Source organism: Ursus arctos, unplaced genomic scaffold, assembly GCF_023065955.2.
Source record: "Ursus arctos isolate Adak ecotype North America unplaced genomic scaffold, UrsArc2.0 scaffold_7, whole genome shotgun sequence".
NCBI lineage: Eukaryota > Metazoa > Chordata > Mammalia > Carnivora > Ursidae > Ursus > Ursus arctos.
Window position 1 is genome coordinate 26,547,548 of NW_026623089.1, and position 24,820 is coordinate 26,572,367.

At 50.0% G+C, this 24,820-nt stretch overlaps 1 protein-coding gene across 1 annotated transcript in view; it reads right to left on the reverse strand.

The window, feature by feature from the left end:
• Window positions 1-539: 539 nt before the first annotated feature.
• The window catches only part of LOC123000747 (uncharacterized), a 44,059-nt gene continuing 19,778 nt past the window's right edge, over window positions 540-24,820 (reverse strand). Inside the window, exons 2-7 of the mRNA XM_057308731.1 lie at window positions 6,920-7,045; window positions 5,505-5,585; window positions 4,863-4,952; window positions 3,568-3,675; window positions 1,702-1,836; window positions 540-943 (exon numbers count right to left, since the gene is read on the reverse strand). Coding sequence (XP_057164714.1) covers window positions 803-943; window positions 1,702-1,836; window positions 3,568-3,675; window positions 4,863-4,952; window positions 5,505-5,585; window positions 6,920-7,045 — 681 coding nt within the window. The 3' untranslated portion in view covers window positions 540-802. The remainder of the gene's footprint in view (window positions 944-1,701; window positions 1,837-3,567; window positions 3,676-4,862; window positions 4,953-5,504; window positions 5,586-6,919; window positions 7,046-24,820) is intronic.

Sequence of the window (24,820 nt, forward strand, 5' to 3'; positions counted from 1 at the left end):
GTGTATGTGCATGTCTTCATGTGCACGTATGTACCTGTGTGCATTCATGAGTACACCTGTTAAGCATTTGAGTCCTGTATGTAATTACGTTTGTCTATGTGTATTTTGGCGCTTGCATTTTGCAAGTGTGTAGCTCTGTGTATGTGCATACACTTGTCCATCCTCTATGTCATGCTGCGTGCGTAGCATCTAGTGTCACTTGTGTACATACATGATCTGTGCTCAAAGTCACGTGTGTGCCATATGTGGCTTGGGTGAGGACGCGCATGTGCCTCTGGGTGTATGTGCATCTCGGCATGCATGCCTATGCATGTGTGTGTCATCTGTGTAATTATTTGATGACAGTGGGAGCATGTGTGTGTTCCTGCTCCATGGGGGATGACAGGCAGTTGGGAAGACGCTGAGCCCATTTTATCTGAGGTTAACAGGGGTCACACTTCACCCCTGGAAGTCCCCCACCCTCCCCCCCACCCCATACAATTAAGCCTCAGTGTGGTGGAAAGACAGCCAGCAGACATTAAGAAAGGTCAACAATATTATCAGCTTCTAATCCAATTAGTTACTGTTTATTTGGAAATCCAGCTCCAGGTCAGCTTCTAGGAAGGAGGCCTGGGAGAAAGGAGGGCAAGGGATGCAGACAGGCTGAAAGAAACTGTTGAAGATGGCCAGGGCTGTGGCCCCATGGCTGGGGGGGGAGTCCCCCCAAACGCCATCCAATGATGCACCTCCCACCAGCCACTTCAAAGCTGGGTAGCTCTGGGGAAGGTTCTGCTCTTCACAGGAGGGGCTGAGATCTGGGGTTTCATCTCCAGAGGTTGGGGTGTAAGAAAAGAGGGGTTTTCTCCCTCCCCTGAGAGGCTTCCTGCCTCTTGGCAGCCCCGGGATCCCAAAGAGGTGGACTGGGAGCTGGCCAGTCTGCGTCGGGGCTGTGGCCAGGTTCCCCCTGGATGGGAGTCAGAGGAGGAGATGTTGGTAAATGCACTATTAGCTCCCGAAGCCACTCCATTAATCCCGCCCTCTATTTTATTTCCTCTTTCTCTCCCACATCCTTTCCTGAGCCCTAGCAGGACCTCTCCTCCCTCCCAGCCCAGGACATGCAGGGGCACTAGCTTAACCCAGAGGGTCCCCAGGGCCTCCCTCTTGAGTCTAGGTAGTGGAAGAGACCCAGAACTTGGCGTCCTGGCCTTGGGCGGAGAGCAAGCCAGTGGGGCAGGAGGGACATGAGGTGGTCTTTGCCCTGCTCTGTCCCCTCTCGGACCACTCAGGGATGGATAGTATCCTGGGTCGCCCCGGATATGAGGGGGGCTAACAGAAAGAAGAGGGTAGACTGCTGGATTCTCAGGCTGGATCATAGGGTCTCCCCAGCTCAGCGGTCAGGGCAAGCAGGGCTGCTGCTATGGACTCAGATCCTAGCTGTGGCCAAACCAGGGTAACAGACAGCTCTGCTACTCCAGGAGCCAAGTCTGGGTTCACTTTTGTTTGTTTCTTGAGGATAAACATCCAGAGGTCTAAGCCCAGGAATTAGACTGCTCTTTCTTCCTGCCCCAGTGCCTTCCTCTTAATATGCACGATTTCTTTTCTTCTCACCACCTTTCCAGGCACATAGTCTCTCTCTCTCTCTCTCTCTCTCTCTCTCTCTCTCACACACACACACACACACACACACACACACAGAGCACAAGCACTTGCCCACTCACCAACCTGCCTCTGAGGCTCCAGGCCAAGGATGGACAGGGCATAAAGATACTGGCAGTGGCCCTTAGCTAAGCATTCGCAGTGGGTCTCCATGCTTTGCAGAAGACGTCTCTGGAAGGTGTCTCCCCATTCCAGCCCATCCTGAAACATAACAACGATGATGATAATACTTTAATGGTGATGATACTCATACCTGTCTTTACCCTAGCAGTTCTCACCCTCAGCTCAGCCTTGCAGTCACCTTTAGAAACTCTTTAAAAAATACACATGCCCAGGGGGCGCCTGGGGGCTCAGTTGGCGGAGCCTGTGACTCTTGATCTCAGGGTTGAGTTTGAGCCCCACGCTGGGTGTAGAGATTACTTAAAAATAAAATCTTGGGGCGCCTGAGTGGCTCAGTTGGTTAAGCGACTGCCTTTGGCTCGGGTCATGATCCCAGAGTCCTGGGATCCAGACCCACTTCGGGATCCCTGCTTCGTGGGGAGTCTGGTTCTCCCTCTCCCTCTGCCTGCCGCTCCCCCTGCTTGTGCTCTCTTTCTCTGTCAAAAAAATTAATAAAATCTTTAAAAATAAATAAATAAACATAAAATCTTCGAAAGAAAATTGTACATGCCGAGGTCCCACCCTGAAACAAGCCAATCTCTATCTTCAGGGTTGAGCCTCTGGGATCCATATATTTTATAAAGTTCCATAGATGATGGCTATGGTTAAAAAATTCTATCCGTTTAAAAAATGACAATTAACATGGGGCGCCTGGGTGGCACAGCGGTTAAGCGTCTGCCTTCGGCTCAGGGCGTGATCCCGGCGTTATGGGATCGAGCCCCACATCGGGCTCCTCTGCTGGGAGCCTGCTTCTTCCTCTCCCACTCCCCCTGCTTGTGTTCCCTCTCTCGCTGGCTGTCTCTATCTCTGTCAAATAAATAAATAAATAAATAAATAATCTTAAAAAAATAAAATAAAATCTTTAAAAAAAATGACAATTAACAAATGACAAAGCACTGCCTCTTGTCTCTCACTAGCCAAGACAGTATTATTACCTCCATTTTACAGATAAGGAAACTGAGGCCCAAGTTGATTAAAAGTAGTAGGATAACCTACCTTCTGTTTCCTTTCTTCCTTCTTTCCTTCCTTCCTTCCCTCCTTCCCTCCTCCCCTCCCTCCTTCCTTCCTTCACTCCTTCCTTCCATTCTTTCTCAAGGAACCAGATTCCCTCATTCCAAGGGCAGCCTGCCAGATTCCAACTAACTCTCTTCAGTTATTATAATTTAGAGCATCTAGAGGGGGCTTCTCTGATGCAGAAGCTCCCTCCTTTGTGATGTCTGCTTCGTGGACATCACTTCCTTTGATTTAATAACCCTTTACTAAGCTCTTACTTTGGTACTACATAACACTCCAGAGGATTAAGATAAGGGTCCTGATCTCCGCTCCGTCGCGGGAGAGAGGCAGCCTGATGCATTTGGACGAACGGGGCCTTTGGTGTCACAGCTGTGCGTTTGTAATCCGCGTGTACCACTTCTCGTCCATGGCAACTTGTTCAACTTATAAGCTGCTCAGAGCCTCACTTGTAAAATGGAGATAGAATACTTACTTTCTAGAATTGTCCCTAGTGCCGCATCTGATCAATAGATAAACATGATTATTTTGAATTTAAAAGAAACAACTGTAACACCTGTCAGAATGGCTAGACTAAAGGGACCGGCAGGACTGGAGTGACCAGAGCTCACGTGTATTTCCGGGAGTGTGAGCTGGCAGGATCACTTTAGACGACTGCTTGGAAGTGCCACTAAAGCCAAGGTTCTCCTACAACTTAGCAAATCTCCTCCTGGGTGAATGCCCATGAAAAATGAAAGATTACGCCCAGCAAAAGTCACGTACAAGAGAGCTCAGCAGCTGAGTCTGTAATAGTCCCAAACTGGGACAAGCCACATGTCCATTCACAATCAGACGGCTAAGCAAACGTTGGTACAGCCGCACGATGGAATACTACAAAGCAAGAAGAGAGACGGAACACTGAAGTATGCAAGAACGTATATATGGTTACTTATTAAGGTTCAAAAACAAGCAAAAATCAATCTAGGCTGAAGACGATAGAAGTTAGACTAGGGGGTGCTGGGGAAAAGGGCACAAAGATCACTCTGGGGTGCTAGAAACGTGCTCTATCTTGATAGAGGGTGTGTGTGTGTGTGTGTGTGTGCATGTGAGAATGAGAGAGAGAGAAAGAAATCTCAAATTTACTTAAGATGACTGCATGTGGCTGTGTACCATGTTATACTTCCGTTGAGTCACGATGCCGGCAGGCAGCCCGAGACCAGGCCTTGAGAGTAATGAGAACTCACAATGTGAAGGAAGAGGTACACTTGGCCGTCACTGCAGCTGGGAGGGCAACCTGGAAGAGGCATTTTTGTAGGAAGAGGCATCTATTCCAGGATTTGAGAAAAAGCTGGGGCCCTGATAGGTAAAGGAGAGGGTGTTGAAAAGGCGGCCTTTTCCAGTTGGGGTGTTCCTGTGATGGGTGCGCAGGAGAAGGAGCCCACAAAGGCAGTGGATTAGATCAGAGAGACCGTCCCTGAATGCCCGCCGAGGAGTTTGGACTTAACTGGGCACCTTGGGTTCGGAGCGGGCCAGGGACATAGTGGAGTGTGCTGGAATGATGCATCTGGTGGCAAGTGGACTGGCTGGATGGAGGGGAGAGAGGCTGTTTTCTGCAACCCACAGGGCCGTGAGATCCTGGGCCTCCGGGCCATGTCCCAGAGGGAGCCAGAGTGTTGTGATGGGAAGTGGGCCTTAGAGGCGGCTCAGCGGAGGGGGAGTCCTCGAGGAGAGGTTCCTCTCCAGGCCCTGCTGGAGGCATCTGTTGCTGCTTTCCCTGCGTTCCGGCATCACTGGGCCCAGAGCACTAGGCTCTGGTCCTCGTCCTGAGGGGCTGCTGGAAGCTGGGCCTGGCAGTGCTTGTCTCGACACGCCTCCTGCCTTCCAGCAAAGCCCAGCACTTTGCTAGGGATCGGGAAGCTGAGTAGTAAACATTTGTAAAGCGAAGGCTTGAGGTCTAGCTCAACTAAGACAGCAGTGGCTACAGGAAGCCTCTGGAAAGTCCTCAGAAAGCAGAACAATGAAAAGACTGGAAGGCAGGTGTAGTTGGCCTGAGTTTGCATCCTTCCTGTACCACTTACTAGCCGTATGATCTGGGGCAAGTTACTTTCGGTGCCGTGGATCCTTCCGGTTAAGTGGGGACAATGGTGGGGACAGTTTCCCGGAGTTATCTGGAGGATGAAATAAAATAAAGCATCCAAAGCAATTAAAGTAATGCCTGATAATATAGTAGCTTTTGAGAAACATTAGCAGTTCGTATAATTGCTTCTGGTGGTGGGATTAAAGGTTTCTTTTTCCTGCTTCTTTACGCTTACTTTTTGCAGTGAACATGGATCACTTGGCTGAGCAGGGAAAAATTAAGTCAAAGAGGGAAGAAAAAAGAAACTAGTGATAGAAACATGCTTGAAGGGGCAGCCAGAGAAATGGACAGTCTTATTTAGAAACATATCTCCAGCCCCAAGCAGGGAGAAGGGGCTGCCCCACAGGCTCAGAGGCCCGGGGAGGAAGGGGGCTGGACTGAACCCGAAGAGCGGGAGAGGTGTGCACTGATTGGCCTGTAGATGCTGCTGCTCTCTGGACACATCCAACACCTTTAATAAAAAGCCGGCCTTTGTCGAGCACTTACGAGGTGCCAGAGTTTTTATGTATTACTGTGGTCATCGTCACAGCCCTACAAGGTAAATATTACCCCAATTACTACACCGCTCTGAGAAGTAACTTGCCCCCGGTCCTCCTGCAAAGCTGAGACTGGAACTCAGTGTCGAGATGACTTCTATCCATGAATTCTCCGTGTCGATTTCCACCTAGAAGATGCAGAAAATACCCCTAAACGAGGGGAGGCTGTGCAGCCAGGCTCTCAGGCCTGAACCGCTCCTCCAAGCAGGACTGGGGTGGATTGGGCTCCCTGTGCTCCTGTCTTCTCTTGCACCAGGTTATTTCAGGGAGCTGCCCGTGGTTGGGTTTGCCCCCAGACCCCATCCTTGAGGACGGGCACCGGGCATGGGTCCCCATTCCCAGCCCAGTCAATACTGCCTCCCCCTAACCCCCGTCTCCCACCCTCCCAGATGGCTGACCCCCTCGTCCCCTTCCTCATCATCCCCCCCACTCCCACATTCTCTCTTCATTGGGGGGGGGGACGGACACCCCTCCCCTCCCCTGCCCTGCCTGCCAGCTCCATCCATCAGCAGCACTCGAAGCTCTGCTACAGCTCCTCAGAGTTGCTAAAATAAATCCCCTGTTTGGTTTAGTTTCACTCCAGCTCCCCCTGCACAGAGGGACCCAATGGGACCCAGGGAAATTATACATGTAATAAAGAGCTGGTTTGCTCTGATAATTCTGACAATACACACCTCACTCCTTCCCATGCACACACATAGCCCCATCCACACGCATAGAGCACCCCCAGCACCCCCAATCCACATGCCCGCCCAAACACAGCCCGATCTGCCGACATGCAGCTCACGTGCTAGAGATGAACCTAAGACCGGCGTCTCTACTCACTCACTAAGGTACAGACCCCACTCGCTGGAAATTCTCTGGGTACCTCCCTTCTTCCTGGCTCCCATAGCACACAGCACTCCCCACCAGCTGGAATTTACCAGCTGTGTCCCAAAGGCCTGTCTTGTCTGGAGCCCATTAGATTGTGAGCAGGAATAGTGTCTGTGTGGTTCACTGTTAATCACACACAGTGCTTGGGGAACATGGTGGCCCCCGCAACCTTGTTGAGTGAATGCCTGAATGAATAAAGAAATGAATGAGTGCACACACCACTACATTCATCCCCTCAGAATCACAGATCCCATCTTGGGGTATCCCCCACCCCTGCCCACCTGCACGCCACTTCTCTGACTCACATCCTTTACTTACACCGCACACCATGGAGCCATTCACTTCTGCTAGTGTGTGCTCATGACACCCCCCCTCAGTGATCAGAGATGGTTGTGACAGCTGCTTGCGGTTCTCCCATGTGTGGGGTGCGTGGGTTGAGGGAGGAGGGGATTGTACTTGAGTGTGAGTTGGGTATGTGTGAGTATGAATGTGCGTGAGTGTGCATGAGTGAGTGTGGGTGGCTGAGTGTGTGTGTGTCTGTGTGTGCAAGCATGTGTGTGCGCACGAAACTTGAGGTCTCCAAACTTACCTTGCTCCCCATCTTCTTAGAAATATTGACGAGAATCATAGGGTTCTCATTCAGATTTCCTCTTCTCCTCCCCCCCACCGTCCGGCTCCTTTTAGAGAGAATTTTCTCCTCAGTTTCCTTATTTTTCTGCAGCCAAGGGAGGTTTAGAAAGAAAAGGGGGGTATTATGGGGGGGGAGCTGAAGACTTCTACTCCATCATTCTGGCCAACATTCTCCCTGCTTTCACCTACCTTCTACCACCACTTCCAACGCCCTTTCACATCTAGGAGAAAGCAAAACCAAAATACGCAGATTCTGTCTGCCCCCCTGAGGACTGGCAAGCCCAAGCCTCCACAGCCTCCCAGGCTTGCTGATGACCCAGACTTTCTATGGCCGCCTCTCGGGCCCCACGCATAAATCCTGGTCACTGTGGCTCTGTGTTCTTCCGGGTCCCCTTCTCGCTTCTCACCTGGTGTCTTTGCTCAACCATCACCGTCTGGCCTGTCCCCAACCACTGTCTCTGGCTCTCTTTCCTCCAACCATGCATGGCATGGGTCCCCAAAAGCCTGACCCTTGGTTATCTTTTCCCTAGGGGACCTCAGAAACCATTGGAGTCTTGAGACTTAGCCATTTTCCCAGGGTGGAGCCCTCTTCTGGGCAAACTTGGTCACTGCCGCAGCTCCCTGCCTTGCCCAGCCTTCTCCAAAGTCCACCCTCTCTCCTCCACAGCCTGCAGGACCCACTCATGGGTCCTGGCCATGTCCCCCTCTCCCAATCATGCCAGCCCCCTTTGGTCCTCCTCCTGGACTTCTCTTCTGTCTGATCCTTAGTCATCCCCCCTCCCCTTGCTACTTCCGCCACCACCCCAGGCCTGCCTCAGCCTCCTACAGCGTTCCTGAGACAAACTTCCCGGAAATCACCAGGGGCCTGGAGGGTTCTGGGGCAGCCTCAGAGACAGCCACTCACAATCAGCCTGGCCTCACAAGTACCAGCATGTTTGGAGGTGTTTCTCTTTGTTGGTCTGTTTTTTTAGGACCCTGATGTGATCATGTCAATGGCGCCCCCTTCTTCAAGGATAAAGGCCCCAACCTCTCCTCAAGCCTGCTGGGCTCTGGCAGAGTCTGGCCTCAGCTGGTCTCCGAAACTCATTCCTCACACATTCCCCTGCCCTCCCTGAGACTCAGCCACGGTGACCTTCTTCACGGTCCTTCTGCTCCTGGGGCTCTCCACACCTCCTCCTGCAGGCTGTGGGACTTTGGGCGTGTTCCTGCTCTGTCTGAAATGCTTTTCTCTTTACCTGTTTAACTCCTCATCCTCTCATCCTCCTGATAGCTGCTCAGACATCACCGCCTGAGAACAGCCTTGCCTCGACTCCTAAACCAGCTAAGCCTTCCCTGCTGCTAGATGCGCTCATAGCATCAGGAACACCTGCTTGACTACTTATTACACTTATAATTTTACATGCATTTATGTGATTATTTCATTAATGTTTGGCTCACCCATTAGAGCTCTGGACAACGAGGAATACATTTTTGCGCATCACCGAATCTACAGGGCAGTGTCTGGTACGCGGGGGGGCTTGGATAAATATTTGAGGAATGAATGGATTAATCAGCAGTCTCGGCAGGCTGAACAAAAAGAGAAAACTTTCACCAAAACCCAGGTGGTACCCGCTTAAGCTCCGGCTCTCTTCATCATGTCACACACCTGCTCAAGAATTTTCTATGGCTCCCTATTACCTCACAGTCTAAAGTCCTCTCCCTGCATTCTTCAGGCTTTGACAATCTAGCCTCCACTACCATCCAAATCTATTTTCTTTACTTTTTATCACTATATTTGCTTCCACCAAGCAAACACAGCAGCCCATAAACACACCTCGATTAGTCTCACCTTCATGTCTTTGTTCATGCCCTTCTCTCTGCCTGGGAGAACTCATTTCCTCTTTTTCACTTAAATCTTACTCATCCTTTAAGGCCAAGATCATGTCCCAGTTCTTACACAAAGCCTTCTCTGACCATTCTAGCCCTTATTGATCTCCCATGCCCTGTACTTTCTAAACATCCAGAATATCGGGTACCATTAACCTTGAAAGGGCCGCAGAGGTCACGTGTTCAACCAGAGTCTGTTCAACCTCCAAAGTCATGTTTTCCAAGCTTCAGCACGCAGGCACGGGTTTCCCCTTCTACCCAAAAGAGAGCGTTGCTATGAAACCTTTCATAAGCCAAAATGGTGTAAAAAGAAGAAGCCATTGCCATTAATTTACACAGGAAAAGTTTTGAGTATTCCCAGACCCTAAGAAAACCTCTCTTCGACTTTTCTGATACCTTAGGACACACCTTGCTAACGGGGCACAAGATAAATCAGGATAAAGCACAGATGTTCCCAGACCCAATTCGTGCTATGGAGGCTTGATGCCAGGAGGTGCTGAGTGCAGTTCCCCGAGAAGGAGCGCGGTGGGGCCGCTGTGGCGCACGAGGTGCCCCCGCCTCTATAGTGGCTCTTGCGGCAGAACAAATTCTGAACGCCATGTTTGCATTTCTCCTTTCTTCGTGATAGTGAAAGTCCTCTGGGTTTCTTTCAGCTCGTGAAAACAGGTACTCATGTAGGTCTTTTCTAAACGAAGTGGCAGAAGGCGAACGTTTGAAAAGCGGGGCATACCCGTGCCAGCTTCGCCACTCGCGCCGTATCCACACATCACCTATAATGTTGTTTACTTCATATTTTTCTTTAGAAGAACTTCCTATTTTTACTTATTATTAAAAAAAAAAAACTTGGGGCGCCTGGGTGGTGCAGTCATTGAGCGTCGCCTTCGGCTCAGGGCGTGATCCCGGCGTTCTGGGATCGAGCCCCACATCAGGCTCCTCCGCTGGGAGCCTGCTTCTTCCTCTCCCACTCCCCCTGCTTGTGTTCCCTCTCTCGCTGGCTGTCTCTGTCAAATAAATAAATAAAATCTTTAAAAATAAATAAATTAATTAATTAAAAAAACTTTATAGCACTACAGTAACTATAAAACCAACCATCACTTGCCAAAAAAGGGAAGTAATTATAAAAAAAAAAAAAGTAAAATTTAAAACGATGATAGTCAGCCCTGGCAGGATAGCCCTGCCTGCTGAGAGAGCTCTTGGGCTGTGGCCCCCTCTTTCTTTGTCAAGAAGGGAAGGGAGAGAAATACACGTTAAAGAGGCGTTAAAGATACGCTAGCCCCAAACTGAGACTTTCTCTTTGATAAAACTGGAAGAATCAAACAACCCAAAATGCCCATCAATGAAAGTGCATATAGCTTTTCACTGCGGTCAAATATTCATAACATAAAACGTCACCATTTTAACCATTTTTAAGTGCACGGTTCGGTGGCATTAATTCTATTCACATTGTTTCACAACCATCACAGTCATCCATCTCCAAAATGCTTGTCGTCTTCCCGAACTGAAACTCTGTCCCTATTAAACACTAACTCCCCATTCCCCTCCCCCCCAGCCATTCAAGTACCCTTCCGCTTTCCATCTCTACGAAGTGAGCTACTCTCGGTGCCTCATGTAAGTGGAACCACACAGTGTTTGTCTTTTTGTGCCTGGCTTCTTTTACTCAGCATAGTTCCTTCAAGGTTCATCCGTGTCATAGCATATGTCAGAATTTCCATTAATTAATTAATTAATTTATTAATTTATTTATTTTAGAGAGAGTGAGGAGAGTGCACGTGGAGCAGGGGAGAGGGGGTGGCGGGCAGAGGGTGAGAATCTTCAAGCAGACCCCACCTCTGAGAGCTGAGCCGAACCCAAGAGTCAGATGCCTAACCGACCAAGCTACCCAGGTGCCCCTTATTTATTTTTTTTTAAGTTTTTTATTTTTTTAATGTGGGGCTGGAACCTCCAACCCCAAGATCAAGAGTCACACGCTTTTCCAACTGAGGCAGCCAGGTGCTCCCAGAATTTCCTTCCTTTTAAAGGCTGAATAATATTCCCACTGACCGTATATACTACATTATGTTTATCTGCCAATGGACACGTGGGTTGCTTCCACATTTGCTTCTTGAGAATAACACTGGTGAAGACAAGGCGTAAGGAAAGTGATGTCTTTACAATAGACTGTGATATCCTCACTCCGTGGATTATTACACCGCAGTCAAAACAAAGGAATTTAAGTGGCCTGCAACAGTACAGATGACTCAGCAATAGAATATTATGTGAAATAGTGCATCCAAAAATTTACATACAGCCTGATACCATTTTTTAATAAAATTAAAAAGTTAAAGTTTAAAAAATACCTTTTTAGGTGTACAAAAAGGTACAACTATATTAAACTATATTAACTATTTTTTTAAGATTTTATTTATTTATTCGACAGAGATAGAGACAGCCAGCGAGAGAGGGAACACAAGCAGGGGGAGTGGGAGAGGAAGAAGCAGGCTCCCAGCGGAAGAGCCTGATGTGGGGCTCGATCCCATCACGCCGGGATCACGCCCTGAGCCGAAGGCAGACGCTCAACCGCTGTGCCACCCAGGCGCCCCTATATTAACCATATTAATAGGAAAGCAAAGAGTTGATGAATATGGGATTTGGGACATCAGTTGCCTCAGGTCAGAGGCTGGGAATGGGATGGGGGAACATTCGCTTAGTTGTTAGTTATTGTCAAGGTCTTAGATTTTATTTTGGATGATAAATTCATGGGGTGCTTATAATATGATTTTAAAACAACTAATAAAAATACTAACTATATAATAAAGTGGTCATGCAAGGACAAAAATGACATTAGGTCATGAACTGAGAAATATGATTAATCCAGTTCTGTGAACCTAACATTCAATGGGGGGGGGAGGAAAGAAATGGACAAGAAAATAACTTTCGCACTATGGATTCCGTGTGATCTAACGTCTGGTCAATGCACCATCGAAAATCAGCTGGCGTCCCGCCAGAGGTGCAGGTTCCGCACTTGGGAAACAGCTCTAAGTATCTCTGCCGAGAGGCTGCCTGCTTCCTCCGCCGCCTTGCTTCCCTCCAGCACGAGGGAACTCGGGACTTCTGGAGGCACTTCCTTGACAGATCCTTTTGTTAGGACATTTTCCCTTGCACGGAGACAGTTCAGCCTCCCTGCAACTTCTGCCCACTGTCTTGCTCTCACCTTGGCGCGTGGCACAGGCGAGGGCGCACAGGCACCCAGAATTTCCGTATCAATTGCTTCATGCTTGAGCCTCCAGCCCCAAAGCAGGAGCCAAGCCAGTGTTTCCAACTGTCAGACAAAAGGATCCCAAACATGCCGGGGACAGAGCCTTTTCTTCTCAGAAACCGGTTTCCCATCTACCTCGCCAACTGTCAGTGAGGGTGGGATTCGTTTTATCCAGACTCTATCTTTGTATGTCCATTTCAACAATACTTCTAACCCCATTCTTTCCTCCAAATGCATCTACCAAGAGGTAATCTTTTAACTGGTCTCTTATCTGTCTCTTCACTTCTAGTGAGTTTGAAATAAAATTTTGACACGTGCTCATGAATAAATGTTCTAAAAAGCCTTGTGTGTGTGTGTGTGTGTGTGTGTTTCTTTAACACAATTGAATACTTGAAGGTGGGCTAGAATTTCTTTTTTTATTATTATTTATTTATTTATTTATTTATTTATTTTTAATAATGATTTTTTATTATATTATGTTAGTCACCATACAGTACATCCCCGGTTTTCGATGTAAGGCTCGATGATTCATTAGTTGTGTATAACACCCAGTGCACCATGCAATATATGCCCTCCTTACTACCCATCACCGGTCAATCCCATTCCCCCACCCCCCTCCCCTCTGTAGCCCTCAGTTTGTTTCTCATAGTCCATAGTCTCTCATGTTTCATTCCCCCTTCTGATTACCCCCCCTTTCTTTATCCCTTTCTTCCCCTACTGATCATTCTAGTTCTTATGTTCCATAGATGAGAGAAATCATATGATAGTTGTCTTTCTCTGCTTGACTTATTTCACTAAGCATTATCTCCTCCAGTGCCGTCCATGTTGTAGCAAATGTTGAGAACTCGTTCTTTCTGATTGCTGAGTAATATTCCATTGTATATATGGACCACAACTTCTTAATCCAGTCATCTGTTGAAGGGCATCTCGGCTCCTTCCACGATTTAGCTATTGTGGACATTGCTGCTATGAACATTGGGGTGCATATGGGTGGGCTAGAATTTCTTAGCTATATTTTTACTAATCCTCAGTCTGGGATTAACTGAGACTCCTTGGTCCAAAACTCCTTGACCAGACCCTGTGGGGCCCCCTCCCAGCTCTAACCAGCCACACTCTTGTCCTGACAGAGTCCCCGGCCTTGGGAGTTCCAGAGCAGGAATGGATAGAAGGAGGGAAAGGGATGAATATAAGCCTGAACGTATCTCCATAAATCCAGGTTCTCACTGAATCTCAGAACTAGGGATGAGGCTGCTTTCACCCCCTGTCCTGTATCTGAAAGCCAGAAGCAGTTACTGGGGTAGGGACTGGAGACCCTCGGATAGAGGCTGACTCTGGGGCCTCTACCCTCTTTTTGAGGGACTGGGGTTGAGGAGGAGCTGTTGACATTGGTGACTCAGGTAGCTGCTTGGCAGCCTGGGTCCTTAAAACCTGGCCCCCGTCCAGCTCGGAAATGAGCCCCCTGCCTCCCATTGGACACGGGATTGCCTTCAGCCACAGCTGACTCCCAGCTGCTGAGCCTCCGCCCCTCCCCCATGGGCCGCCATAAAGGGGGCCCACCCAGGATCACCAAAACAGACCTGGGAAGTAGACAGTGGGCTTGGGGTCTGCAAAAGGTCTGGGTCTGCCTTTGGAGTGTCAGCTTGACTCCAGAATTATCTTCTTAATCTTTTTCATCATTTCTGAATTATGTACGTTGATGGGAGAAATTTGGAAACTATAGGAAAGTATAAAGAAAATTAAATCATACATATTCTTACACCAGAAGTCACCACTGTCTCTATACTGCTGGCTTTATTCTGGTCTTTTTGTTTAATTTATAGATTTATTTTTGTTTCATAAATGGGATCACTTTATACCTAATGCTTTGTATCCTACTTTTTTCTTATCATTACGTCCCCAAAATTGTTCTTTTTGTGATGAAAATTCTTTGAAAAATCTGATTTTTAGGGGATGTAAGTTACCATAAAGTCCACAAGCTCCCCTCTCTCCCTTCCCCCCCCTGGTTTTCCAGGGTTTCTAGTACACGGTCTATGCAGCTATAACTATCGGTGACTCTTCCAGCCAGAGGCTTGGGGCCTTCCTAGGGGCAAGAGGAGGGCTGGGTCAGGCCACAGGAACTCTCAAACTCATCCTGGGGGCAGATCCCTTTCCTTTTGGCAGCTGCTGTACCCCGCCCTCCCCCCATCCCCAGGCACAGAGAGACTGAGGGGGAGTCTTTGCTCTCCATTCATCCCCCGCCCTAGTCACGCAGAAGTCTGTGCCCTGTCTTCCCTCACCCGCCATTCTCCTTGGAAAGCGGGTTTCCAGGGTTCTGTGGCTGTTCAGGCAGCTCCTTGCCACTGTGGCCAGCCTCAGCCGTCCTGCACCACCTCGCCTCTTCTCCTTGGTTCAGGCAGCCCTGGGCCTGAGCGGCCTCTTCTCAGGAACAGTCAGTGAGAAGCTGAATGGGAGGGAATGGTGGATGAAGAGTCAGAAGGCAAAAAAGGACCTGGAGTCAATGTTTGACATTCGGCCTTTAAAAAACTCCACTCCCTCCTCACCTGGAAAGCTTCTGGGAGCCACAGAACGGTCCTGCAATGGTGAGCTCCTGGGGACAAAGGGGCAGGCCCTTGGTGCCTGGACTTGATTCAACAGAGACAAGGGGCTACCGCCCACCCCCCAGCAATTCCTTTTGTCCTGGGCCTTCTTCCCAGCCCCCCAGGTCCCTGTCCTGACTGTGCCTCCCCACCAGCCTAACGCCTTGCCCAGGACCATCTCCACACGGGTGATCCTTGGCACACACAGGCAGCTGATGGCAGCATGAAAACTCTCTGCTCCATGAGGAAATCTCAAAGCCCAGACTCTAGAGACAGGCCATGACAGGTGCCACACGTCAACACTCAGTTTAACCTGACCTAGCGAACAACAAGGCTTTCAGAGTTGTTCCCAGCGCTTCTCCCCAAGCCCCGTGCAGTAACAATTCTATCAATAGCTCATTTTGAGGCACTTGACTGGCTCAGTCAGAAGAACATGCAACTTTTGACGTCAGGGTTGTGAGTTCAAGCCCCACGTTGGGTGTAGAGATTAGGTAAGAAAACAAACAAAAACGTAGCTCACTTCGCACGGTGCTCTAAGCAGAGCGTGTTCACACGTACCTTCTCATCTGATCTGCTAACGTTGCTATTTGGCAAGTAGGACTGGACTTATTTTCCCCATTTACAGGTGAAAAAATTGAGGCCTGCCGCGGCCATTGCTGATGTCAGAACTTCAGTCCCCTGGTCGGCAAACCCCGAGCCAGCCGTCCTTCCTCTCTCCTGGCTCCCCTGGACACTGAGAAGTCAAGTTCCCTCTGTCTTGGCTTCCCGTGCCCGCAGATCTCAGATGGAGGGAGCTCCTGGCTCTTCTGAACCTGAATGGTGCTGGGTGCCCACCCAGAGAAACCCTTGTCTGTCCTGGCGTTCTTCCCGCCTGCGAACATCCGCCCTCGTGGATTATTGGGAGGGGTGGGGAGGAGCTCCTCATTTTGAAATCTGTCCTAATTGATTTCTGTCTGATGAGGGGCCGTAATCCTTTCTGGCTGCCCTTACAGCTTCTCCAGTTTCTCCAGACAGCCCCTCCATACCCTTTCTCCCGGCCTCCCACATATTCCCTGGGCTCGAAATATCTTTCTTGATTTTTTCCCTGGAAGCCATCATCCATGACAGGCTTATGACCCACATGTCCGTCAGGAGAGCACTGCCTCCCAGAGCCCTCCATGCAGGTGCACACAGGTACACACACACACACACACACACACACACACACACCCTTGGGTGGCGGTGGGAGCTGTTCACCACATTCTGCTCTGTCCACTCCGTACAAGTCAGACTGAGGGAGAGCCGCCGCTTCAAGACGAAGCTAAAGAATTCTGCCCGAGGTGAGGGCTTTCCTGCCAAATCTATCAGTGGCTTACGGGGGGCTAAGGGAAGGTGTGCGGCCTGCTGCTCATTCTTCGCTCAGCCTTGGGAGAGCTGGGGGAGACAGGCTCGCCTGGGTAACCCTGACCCTCTGGCTAGGGAAGACATATTCTCCTAGGCCACTGACTACTCGCTCCTTCAGGACCCCTGTCCCCTCCACCGGCCCCCTTCCCCAGAGGAGAGCCGCAGAAGCCAGGTGGGCCGAAACCAACGCCTCTGACCCCAGAACTCCGACGCCCGGCGGGACCAGAACTCCAGCCTCCCACCCTATCCGTCTTGTCCCCCCTTTCATCCAGCCAGCTCTGGGGGAGGGAAGGAGATTGGCTGGGTGCAATGCAGTGTTTCTGGGGACTGGGGGGCAGGGGAGTCCATTCAAATTGACAAAAATAGAACATCAGCCTCATATCATTTTTCTCAAAACAAGATTTATTGAAGTTCTGTCGGTGAAAATCGCTGCTGTGTGGAACGCTTAACTTATAGATTAGATTACTCAGTCGTGCCTTACTACATTTTTCATTAGAAAAATATTGGCTGGGAGAGTTTGACCTCATAATCTCTGCATTTTAAACAATAACCAGAGGAAAACCAAATAGAAGGCACAAGTGAACGGGTTTTTTCCCCCCCAGCATTTCCCCCTGGGAGAGATCCGAGCGAGGCCGGGAAGGGAACAGGAGCGAAATCTGCTGCGTGAGCAGTTCCCCATCTCCCGACCCACTCCCCAGAGGCTGCGGGAGGCGGTGGGGGGCGGGGGCAGAAGCAAGCCAGGGCAGAGCTGAGACCCTGAGGCCTAGGCCCTGGCAGATGCCTGCTCCGGGGGCCTGGAGCTCTGCAGGGCCCAAGCCCAAGGGGGAGCTATAGGGCAGTACACACTCACGCCACGGAGGAGGGCAGGAGTACCAGCAGGGAAAGGCTTTTTCTCTGCCCCAGGCAGTGCCCAGTCTAGCTGTGGAGACAGAGCAATAGACAAGACCCCAGAGAGTCCAGAATCCCAGGGCAACTGTGGGGCTCCATCCAGGCTGCGAGAGTGAAGGGGAGAGGGCACAGCTACCCCTTCATCACCTCCCCCTTCATCCCCCACCCCTCAGGGGCAGTCTCCCTCAGGGAGGATTCAATGCAGAAGGGAGCTTCTCCAAGGTTAGGCCAGCAGGGACAGTCTAGGCTGGCCTCGGGCATTCTGACTGGTCTTCTTGACCCAGGAGCAGAGGCTCCTAGGGGGACCTAGGCCTGAAGCCTACAGGCGGAGGGTAGGCATGGGGTGCCGGCTGGCTCCAGGGAAGGGTAGAGGACCGCCCAGGTACAACTAGATCCCTGGCCACTTTAGACAGCTGATCCTATTCCTCAGAGAGCCGCACCCCCAACTGGTCTGTGTCTCGGTTTCTACTTTCTGAGGCTTTGGTGATTTCCAAGTTCTGACACAGTCATTAGTTACAAAGAGCAATTATTTTTTTTGTCATTAAGTCATTTTTTAAATGGCTCCGGGCGACATCACAGAACAAAGAAACAAAATATCCATGAAAAGACTTAATCACAAATTACTAATTATTTCACCCCTCCTCCCTCCCAAAATCGTGAAATCCGAGCCCCATGAAAAGGGAGAAGGTCTCCTCAGCCATGAGCTCTCCATGGCTCTTAGGCACCTAATCCATCATGGGGGGTGCATTTCCTGCCCTTCTCTGAGCCCCGGGTGGGGGGGGGTGGCAGGGAGTCCCCCATTCCTGACCTCTGAAGTCACTTTCTGCCCATAGACACAACCCCTCAGCCAACGGTGAGGGGGATTTGAAAGTGAGTGGGGGACCCCATCCAGAGCCCCACACCTTGGGCCCCTCCTCCGAGGGGAGGCATTCTCCCCAGCTGGCATTCCACTCTGGGCCCTTTGAAGCCTCAAGGGCCAGAGCAGAGGAGCCGCCCCCCTGCCGTGGGGCTCCTAGAGTCTCCAGCTGGAAAACAAGCCGGAGGAGGAAGTAATCCTGGAGGGGAAGCCCCCGAGCCCCCAAACGTGAGGAAATAAAATGTGTTTGACACCAAGATGTATGGGAGGAGGGGGAAGTCCAGGGTCTGGGCCCCTCCATCCGGCCAGGCCTTCTCCTGGAGCTGATTGTGGTTTCCTTATCTGACCCTTGCTGAGTGAGAAAGGGGCAGCGTGGAGGAGGCAGTCAAAGAAGCCCCGTCTCAGTTCGAGAACAAAGGTGGGTCTGCCAGGGGGGTGGGTTCTGAGACAGGGCATCTCCTAGGAACTGCCCCCACTTGCCCGGTCTCTCTGCTCAACACACCCAGCTCCCCATAATGGTCAGCTTAGCAGTCATGGAAGGAAGATCTTGTGAAAGATGGCATTGCAGGTCCAGAGACACCCTGAGAAGGAGGGGTATGTGTCCAGGGTGAGGGGACTGCTATGGGGTCCCCAACCTCAAAACCCAAGTAATCTCCCACAGGCTCTCCTCATATGCAACTCTAAAGCCAACTCCATAGTAAACCCAATCCCAGCATTCATGCATTTAGCAAAGGCTTATCAGACGCCTACTTCGTGCCCTGCTGTAGGAATACATGTGTGACCGTGAGAGACCTAGACCCCACCTTCACGGACACCTAGTTTACTTTTCTTAAGCTTCTTTTTCTTTCTTCTTTCTTTCTTTTTCTTTCTTTCTTTCTTTCTTTCTTTCTTTCTTTCTTTCTTTCTTTCTTCTTTCTTTCTTTCTTTCTTTCTTTCTTTCTTTTCTTTTTTTTTTTTTAGAAGATCTGGATCAAAGAGAAAGTCAAAGCCATGCCCAGTGTCCCATCCAGCCTGTGCTCACTCCTTGGTTGTTTAGACAGTCGTCCTTGGTCATTTTCTGACTCCCCAGTCAGAACGTTCCCTTAAGTACGGGTCTCATACTGGGTCCACCTCCCTGCCAGCCCTTGCACCTGATTGAAGTGGAAATGGTCATCAGTGGCAAGAAAGAAGGCAGGCAAGCAGGCTTTTAATAAACAGAGCCATTTTTTTAGTTAGTGTTTGTAGCCATTGTTCCTACCTCAGATGACCAGGGAGGACCTTAAGTTTAAATGTCTAAAATATTGGAATCATAGTCCCTGTCCCAAGCAAGAGAGCTTAGAATTCAAATAACCATCCTTGGCCACACATAGGTATTCACTCTCCTTTCCCTGCCTGAACTGTCCTCTTTCACCCCTCCTAAAACCTTTCTGACCAAGGAACATCCGGGAATATGCTGAGATTTGGGCTGCCTTTATTAAAGACATTTCTTTAAAAGGAACAGACTTTTCTTGGAGGTTATCTGGTCTACTCTCCCGCTGCCCAAGGCTCTATGCTCAGATCTATAGGATGTGTCAGCCCCGGGGGGATAACCTCACTCTGAGTGTAGCAGAGACTGCTCGTTCTCCCCCAATATCCATTCTCCCCCTCTTTTTAAAATAACATACCCCCAAAGTCTTAAGTGGAACCTGGCCACCCAGTTTAGGACTACATTCCCCAGACTCCCTTGCAGCTAGGTGTGCCCAGGTATCTAGACTCTGGCCAATGAGATGCAAGCAGAAGTCACGTTATACCTTCTGGGCTCAGCCCTTAAAAAGAAGGAACTGACCCTCCACATCCTCTACTCCCCCTTTCATTGGGTGTAAAGTGGACATGGGAACTGGAGCAACCATCTGAGAGCTCAAGATAGAAGCCATGTGTTGAAGATTGGAGGAAGAACAAAGGAGGAGGCGGGGGCCCAACACTGTGGAGTGCAGCTGCCATCCCTGCTCTGGAGCGCTTCTGCTTGGGCTTAATGGGAGAGAGAAACAAACTGGTTATGTGTTCAGCCCACTGTCACTTTGTAATTTCCTTGGCTTCCTTCCTTTTGCTTCCCTGAACAAAGGAAAAGCAAGTGATCTCAGGGAGCACCGTACAGTATAATGTGGACTACATGTGTTATTTAAAATTTTCTAATAGACACATTTAGAAAAATTAAAATAAACAGGCGATGTGAATTTTAATAACCTCTTTTATCTCATCCAATATGTCCAAAATATTTTTTCAGCATGCCATCAGTATAAAACAATTATTGAAGAGATAGTTTCTGTTCTTTTCATCATCCTAAGTTTCCGAATCCAGTGTATATCTTACACTCCCATCTCAGTTGGACTAGCTGCATTTCAGGTGCTCAGGAGCCACGTTTGGCTAGTAGGGATAGGATTGGCCAGCCCAGGTCCAAGGGAACTGCCAGATGTTGAGCCAGTGAGGGACTGAGGACCAGTCCTGAGCTAAGGACAGCAGCTACGGTAACCAGAGCCCCTACTGCTACAAAGAGGGCCTTTTGGCAGTTAGCCCATTTGTGGCCAGATGTCTGGCATACCCATTATGCTCTGGCTCCAACCCACAAGGAAAACCCTCTCTACCTTAGTTTCCTATATTGGACCCTGGAGAAGGGCTATTTTAGGAAACAAGAAGACCCCTAGGGAGATGGAGAAAGGGAAGGGAAAGTGGAGTGTGGGTTACCCTCCTATCTCTACTTGGCCTGTAATCAGGTATAATCACCAAGGCATTAGGAGAAGGGGTCCTCCCTCCTAGCTCAGAGAAGCCAAGGGCCATGAGATGTTCCTGAAGGATGCGGTTCATCTCATATACTTGTTGGGATTAAGAAAAGAACAACAATACTAAACAAAGGAGTCCATATTAACCAATGTAATCCTTGTCACCAAGTCCTGCATCTGGACAGTTGGACATCTCTACCATCGTCACAGCCACCTTCACTTGTGACCATAATTATTATTACCACCACCCAGTGATACTATCATCACCCCCAAAATTATTGCTTCTGTCACAGCTAGTTTCAATATCACCACGTTTCACCATGACAGCAACCATTACCGCTTACTCCCTTTATCGCCAGAGTAGCAGTCATCACTACCATCATGACCGCTCAGCACCCCATCCTGCTATTCCCAGGACTGTCCCATCACTATCATTATCAGCCTCACGGCCACAACCACTTCTACCATCACCATTATAAGTATTAGGATCTCCAACATCTCCTTCACTTCATTCTAAGGTCACCCCTAGCTTGTCCCTGTCCTGATTAGAAGATCGTAGAGTGTCCCCCCAATTTCTTGCCTGATCAAAATAACCCCATGTATCTCCTTGCACGTCTGCATCCCCCTCACTCAACCATTCTTGCCTCAGAATCAAGTTTTAATTGCCTTCTTTGACCTTTTGGATTCTGGACTCCTGCCTACCCTGACCTGTCCATTGAAATCTACCATCCCTTTCTGCCAGCTTGGATGCTCTGGGTTTGGGACCCTTGGTTTATCTTTAGCTCATAGCCACTTAGCCTTGAGCATTCTGCCGTTAGTTACAGAGATCTGCCTGGCTTGGCCTGGGGAGCTTGACATTGCCGTGTTCTCTCAGGGGACTAACACCCTGCCAACACCTTTTCTTGGATTTTTGCTGAGTGAAAACAAGCTGCTTTTGTATAGCTGGTTCCTAAAGGCTGATTTGGTGACTCCCAAGCCCAGAGGAAGCTGGGAAAGGGTATGTTTTGGCAGGACTTACCACAGACAAATCTAGTGCGTTGAAGTGTAAGAGGAAGGAGAAAAGGTTGAGGGGAGGGGACAAGCTCTTGACTCTTCCTGGTTTGTCCAGTGGAGATTACAATAAGATGATGGCCCTCCTATATTTCCCTGTTGACCCCAGAAAGAATGGGAATACTGCTCTTTTATGGAAATCTTGTGGTAGAGAGAGAGACACTGGCCATCTAATATCTCTTCCCTGGACAGTGAGATTTTGGGAGAGGAGGCCCCTCTGGTGGTAGTGATGGCAGTGGCCAGGTCAGGGGCAGCAAGAGCTCTCATCTCTCCCTACCCCAGTGCTCCAGCTGTGGTCGTCAGTCACCCTCTTACCCTCCCAGGGATCCACAGGTACCCAGGTTTTCTGTAAGTAGTTAACCCATCCAGTCACACATGGTTCACAAGGAAGGAAAGGATGTGTGTCTGCATTGAGTTTAGATCTCAGGGTTCATCTCGATCTGATCATGTTACCCTGAAGCAATGGACCTCCAATCCCTAGATCTGAATAACATTTACCAGAGGGCTGGGAGTGAGGTAGGAAGGAGGGGACTGAATCCTTGTTTTCCAAGGCCAGACCCCTTCTCAATGCTTGGTGGGAGGCTCTGCCCCAGGCAAAAGGGATTGATTTACTGCCTATCTGCATAGAGGACAGGGTTGGTGGTTCCACAACATGTGAGCAAGTCTACCTATACATTGGGGACAGCCACATGCTCATTAATAGTGACCCTCCTCCCAAACGCCTTGCCAAAGGATTGCAAAGTGACTCAGGGAAGTGGCCAGGTGCAAGGGAAAAAGGCAGCCTCCTCTTGTCACTACAACAGGACCCTCTGGTCATAGACATATCAGTTAATAAACACAACATCTGGGGCGCCTGGGTGGCTCAGTGGGACGAGCGACTTGGTTTCAGCTCAGGTCATGATCTCAGGGTCATGAGATGGAGCCCTGCTTTAGCTCCGCACTCATCAGAGGGGATGCTCTCCCTCTCCCTCCGCGCCTCCCCCCACCTCACGTATGAAATAAATTTATTAATTAAATAAAATAAAAAATAAACACAACCTCCTCCCCGTTTTCATCACCTAAGAAAAGAGGTAAAGTCCCCCTTCTCCCCTCTCTCATGCTTTCATTTGTTCTGCCTGTTCATCGAGCAACTGCCATGTGCTGAGCACTGAGCTGTACTTTGGAGACACAGAGATGTATAAGACTTGATTCTTATCCTTGAGGAGTCCCCAGTTGTCACCAAGAAGAGAATACGGAAAAGGTGCCACTGGCCTCTCCAGCTTGTCAAGGGTCAACCAAATGCCTGAGCCTGTCCCCTGGAGAGGGCGGCGGGCAACATTCCAGCAGGTAATGGATGAGTGCCGCTATGCCCTGACAGGGACATTGCCTGCGATTGGTTCCAGTCATCTATGGAGCCAGGCAGCTTTGAAAATTGTGGGAGGATGGTGACAGAGGAGAGCAGGCCCCACCCCTTCAGCCCTAATCTATCCTGATCTCTTTCCTGAAAGAAGCAGGGGATGGTCTCCTATGGCCAGAAGCAGAGAAAATATCTTTAGCCTCTTCTCCCTGCTAGGCCGGTCTCTGCACAGGCCGGAAACCAGCCCAGGGAGGAAGGACTGCGGGCCCTAGGAGAGAGGGCAGAGGCCGGAGGCAGGGGATTGCCAGCTCACGAGGTCAGATTCCAGAGCAAACAGCAAGCTGTCGGCCTTCCCTGACTCTGGAAGGATGGGCGCGGGGGCAGGAAAGGAGGGGAAATGTTAGGGTCCCCGTGGGCTAGGGGAGGGCCTCCAGGGTCTGACGGAGCACCCTCAGGACGTGTCTGAGTCTCTGCTGCGAAAGGGAGGCCAGAGGCAGCCACTAAGTGAGAGCAGCCCTCAGATTTTGCTATGTAGTCAGAGTCCCATTAGCACAGTCTGAGCTGGAGGAAACCAGGCAAAGCGTATGGTCCTCCCCCTCATCTGGAAGGGAAACTGAGGCTTAGGTCACACAAGGACAACTACAGCTTTGGCCTCTTCTGTTGGACTGGCCTTTGGTCTCCCTGGCTACTCTGACATATGGCATGTCTCCCTCAGGGACTCTCTGAGCACATTTCCCCAGATAAGAAAGTCCCCACCATAGTCCCCAAATACGAATGTGAGTGGACCTAAGGGGACAGTTTCAGATGTTAGGGGCAGCGGTGAAGCTAGTTGTGCTGATAGCCACCTGGGACTCTGGCCAACTCTAGACTCCTTCCACCCTCCATCCCCTAACCCCTGCAAGGGCAGGGCCAGGCCCTTGTCCTGAGCCATTCGCCTCCTGCTGTACCCCAACGTGTTCAGCCCTCTGGCAGTTTCACTTTTCTGTCCCCTCATGCCTTCAGAGCTCATTTTCTCTCTGCTCTTCTGCCAACCTCCCTGCCAAATCGACCGCCTCCTTGACCCTCCTCATCTCTCTAACCCCCTGCATGCCTCCCTCAAAATACTGGGCCAGGGCTTTCCATTTCCGGAACTCTGTTGTCTTCAGGGAGGCAAAGGAAGCCCATGTCTACATCCCAACAAGCCCAATCTGCCCTTCCCTCCACCCCTGCCTAAACATGGTGCAGACCTGGAGCTGGCCTTCTCCTCAAAGGTCTTCCTGTCTCTGGGTCACCACAGTATTCGGCCTATTTAGGAGCGAGGGCTTAGGAAGCAGGAGAGAAGAACCTTCTGGAGAATGCCAACAACCCTCACTTGCATGCACACACCCAGCAGATATACACAAACTCCTGGCTCAGGTCCACACGTCCGCGCGCACGCGTGCTCGCAGATGAGCACCCGCATCTGTCCTACTCGTTCATTTAGTCACCCAGCAAATGTGTGTGGAGCAACTATCGTGACCTGCACACTAGGCTCAGAGCTAGTGTTACAGCCAGGAATAAGACAGACATAGACAAGTGGTCCTAGCGTCCATGGGGCTTACCGCCTAGCAGGGGAGAGTCCACAATACTGACACAAAATTGTTAAAGACATTGAAATCATAAGTGCCCTGGTAGAGAAAATTCCTCTGGACTTTTAAGAAAGGAGAGTAAGGGGGGCGCCTGGGTAGCGCAGTCGTTAAAGCGTCTGCCTTCGGCTCAGGGCGTGATCCCGGTGTTCCGGGATCGAGTCCCACATCGGGCTCCTCCGCTGGGAGCCTGCTTCTTCCTCTCCCACTCGCCTGCTGTGTTCCCTCTCTCACTGGCTGTCTCTCTGTCACATAAATAAATAAAATCTTAAAAAAAAAAAAAAAAGAAAGGAGAGTAAGGAACCCACCCAGCACCTTCACCTAGCTAGGC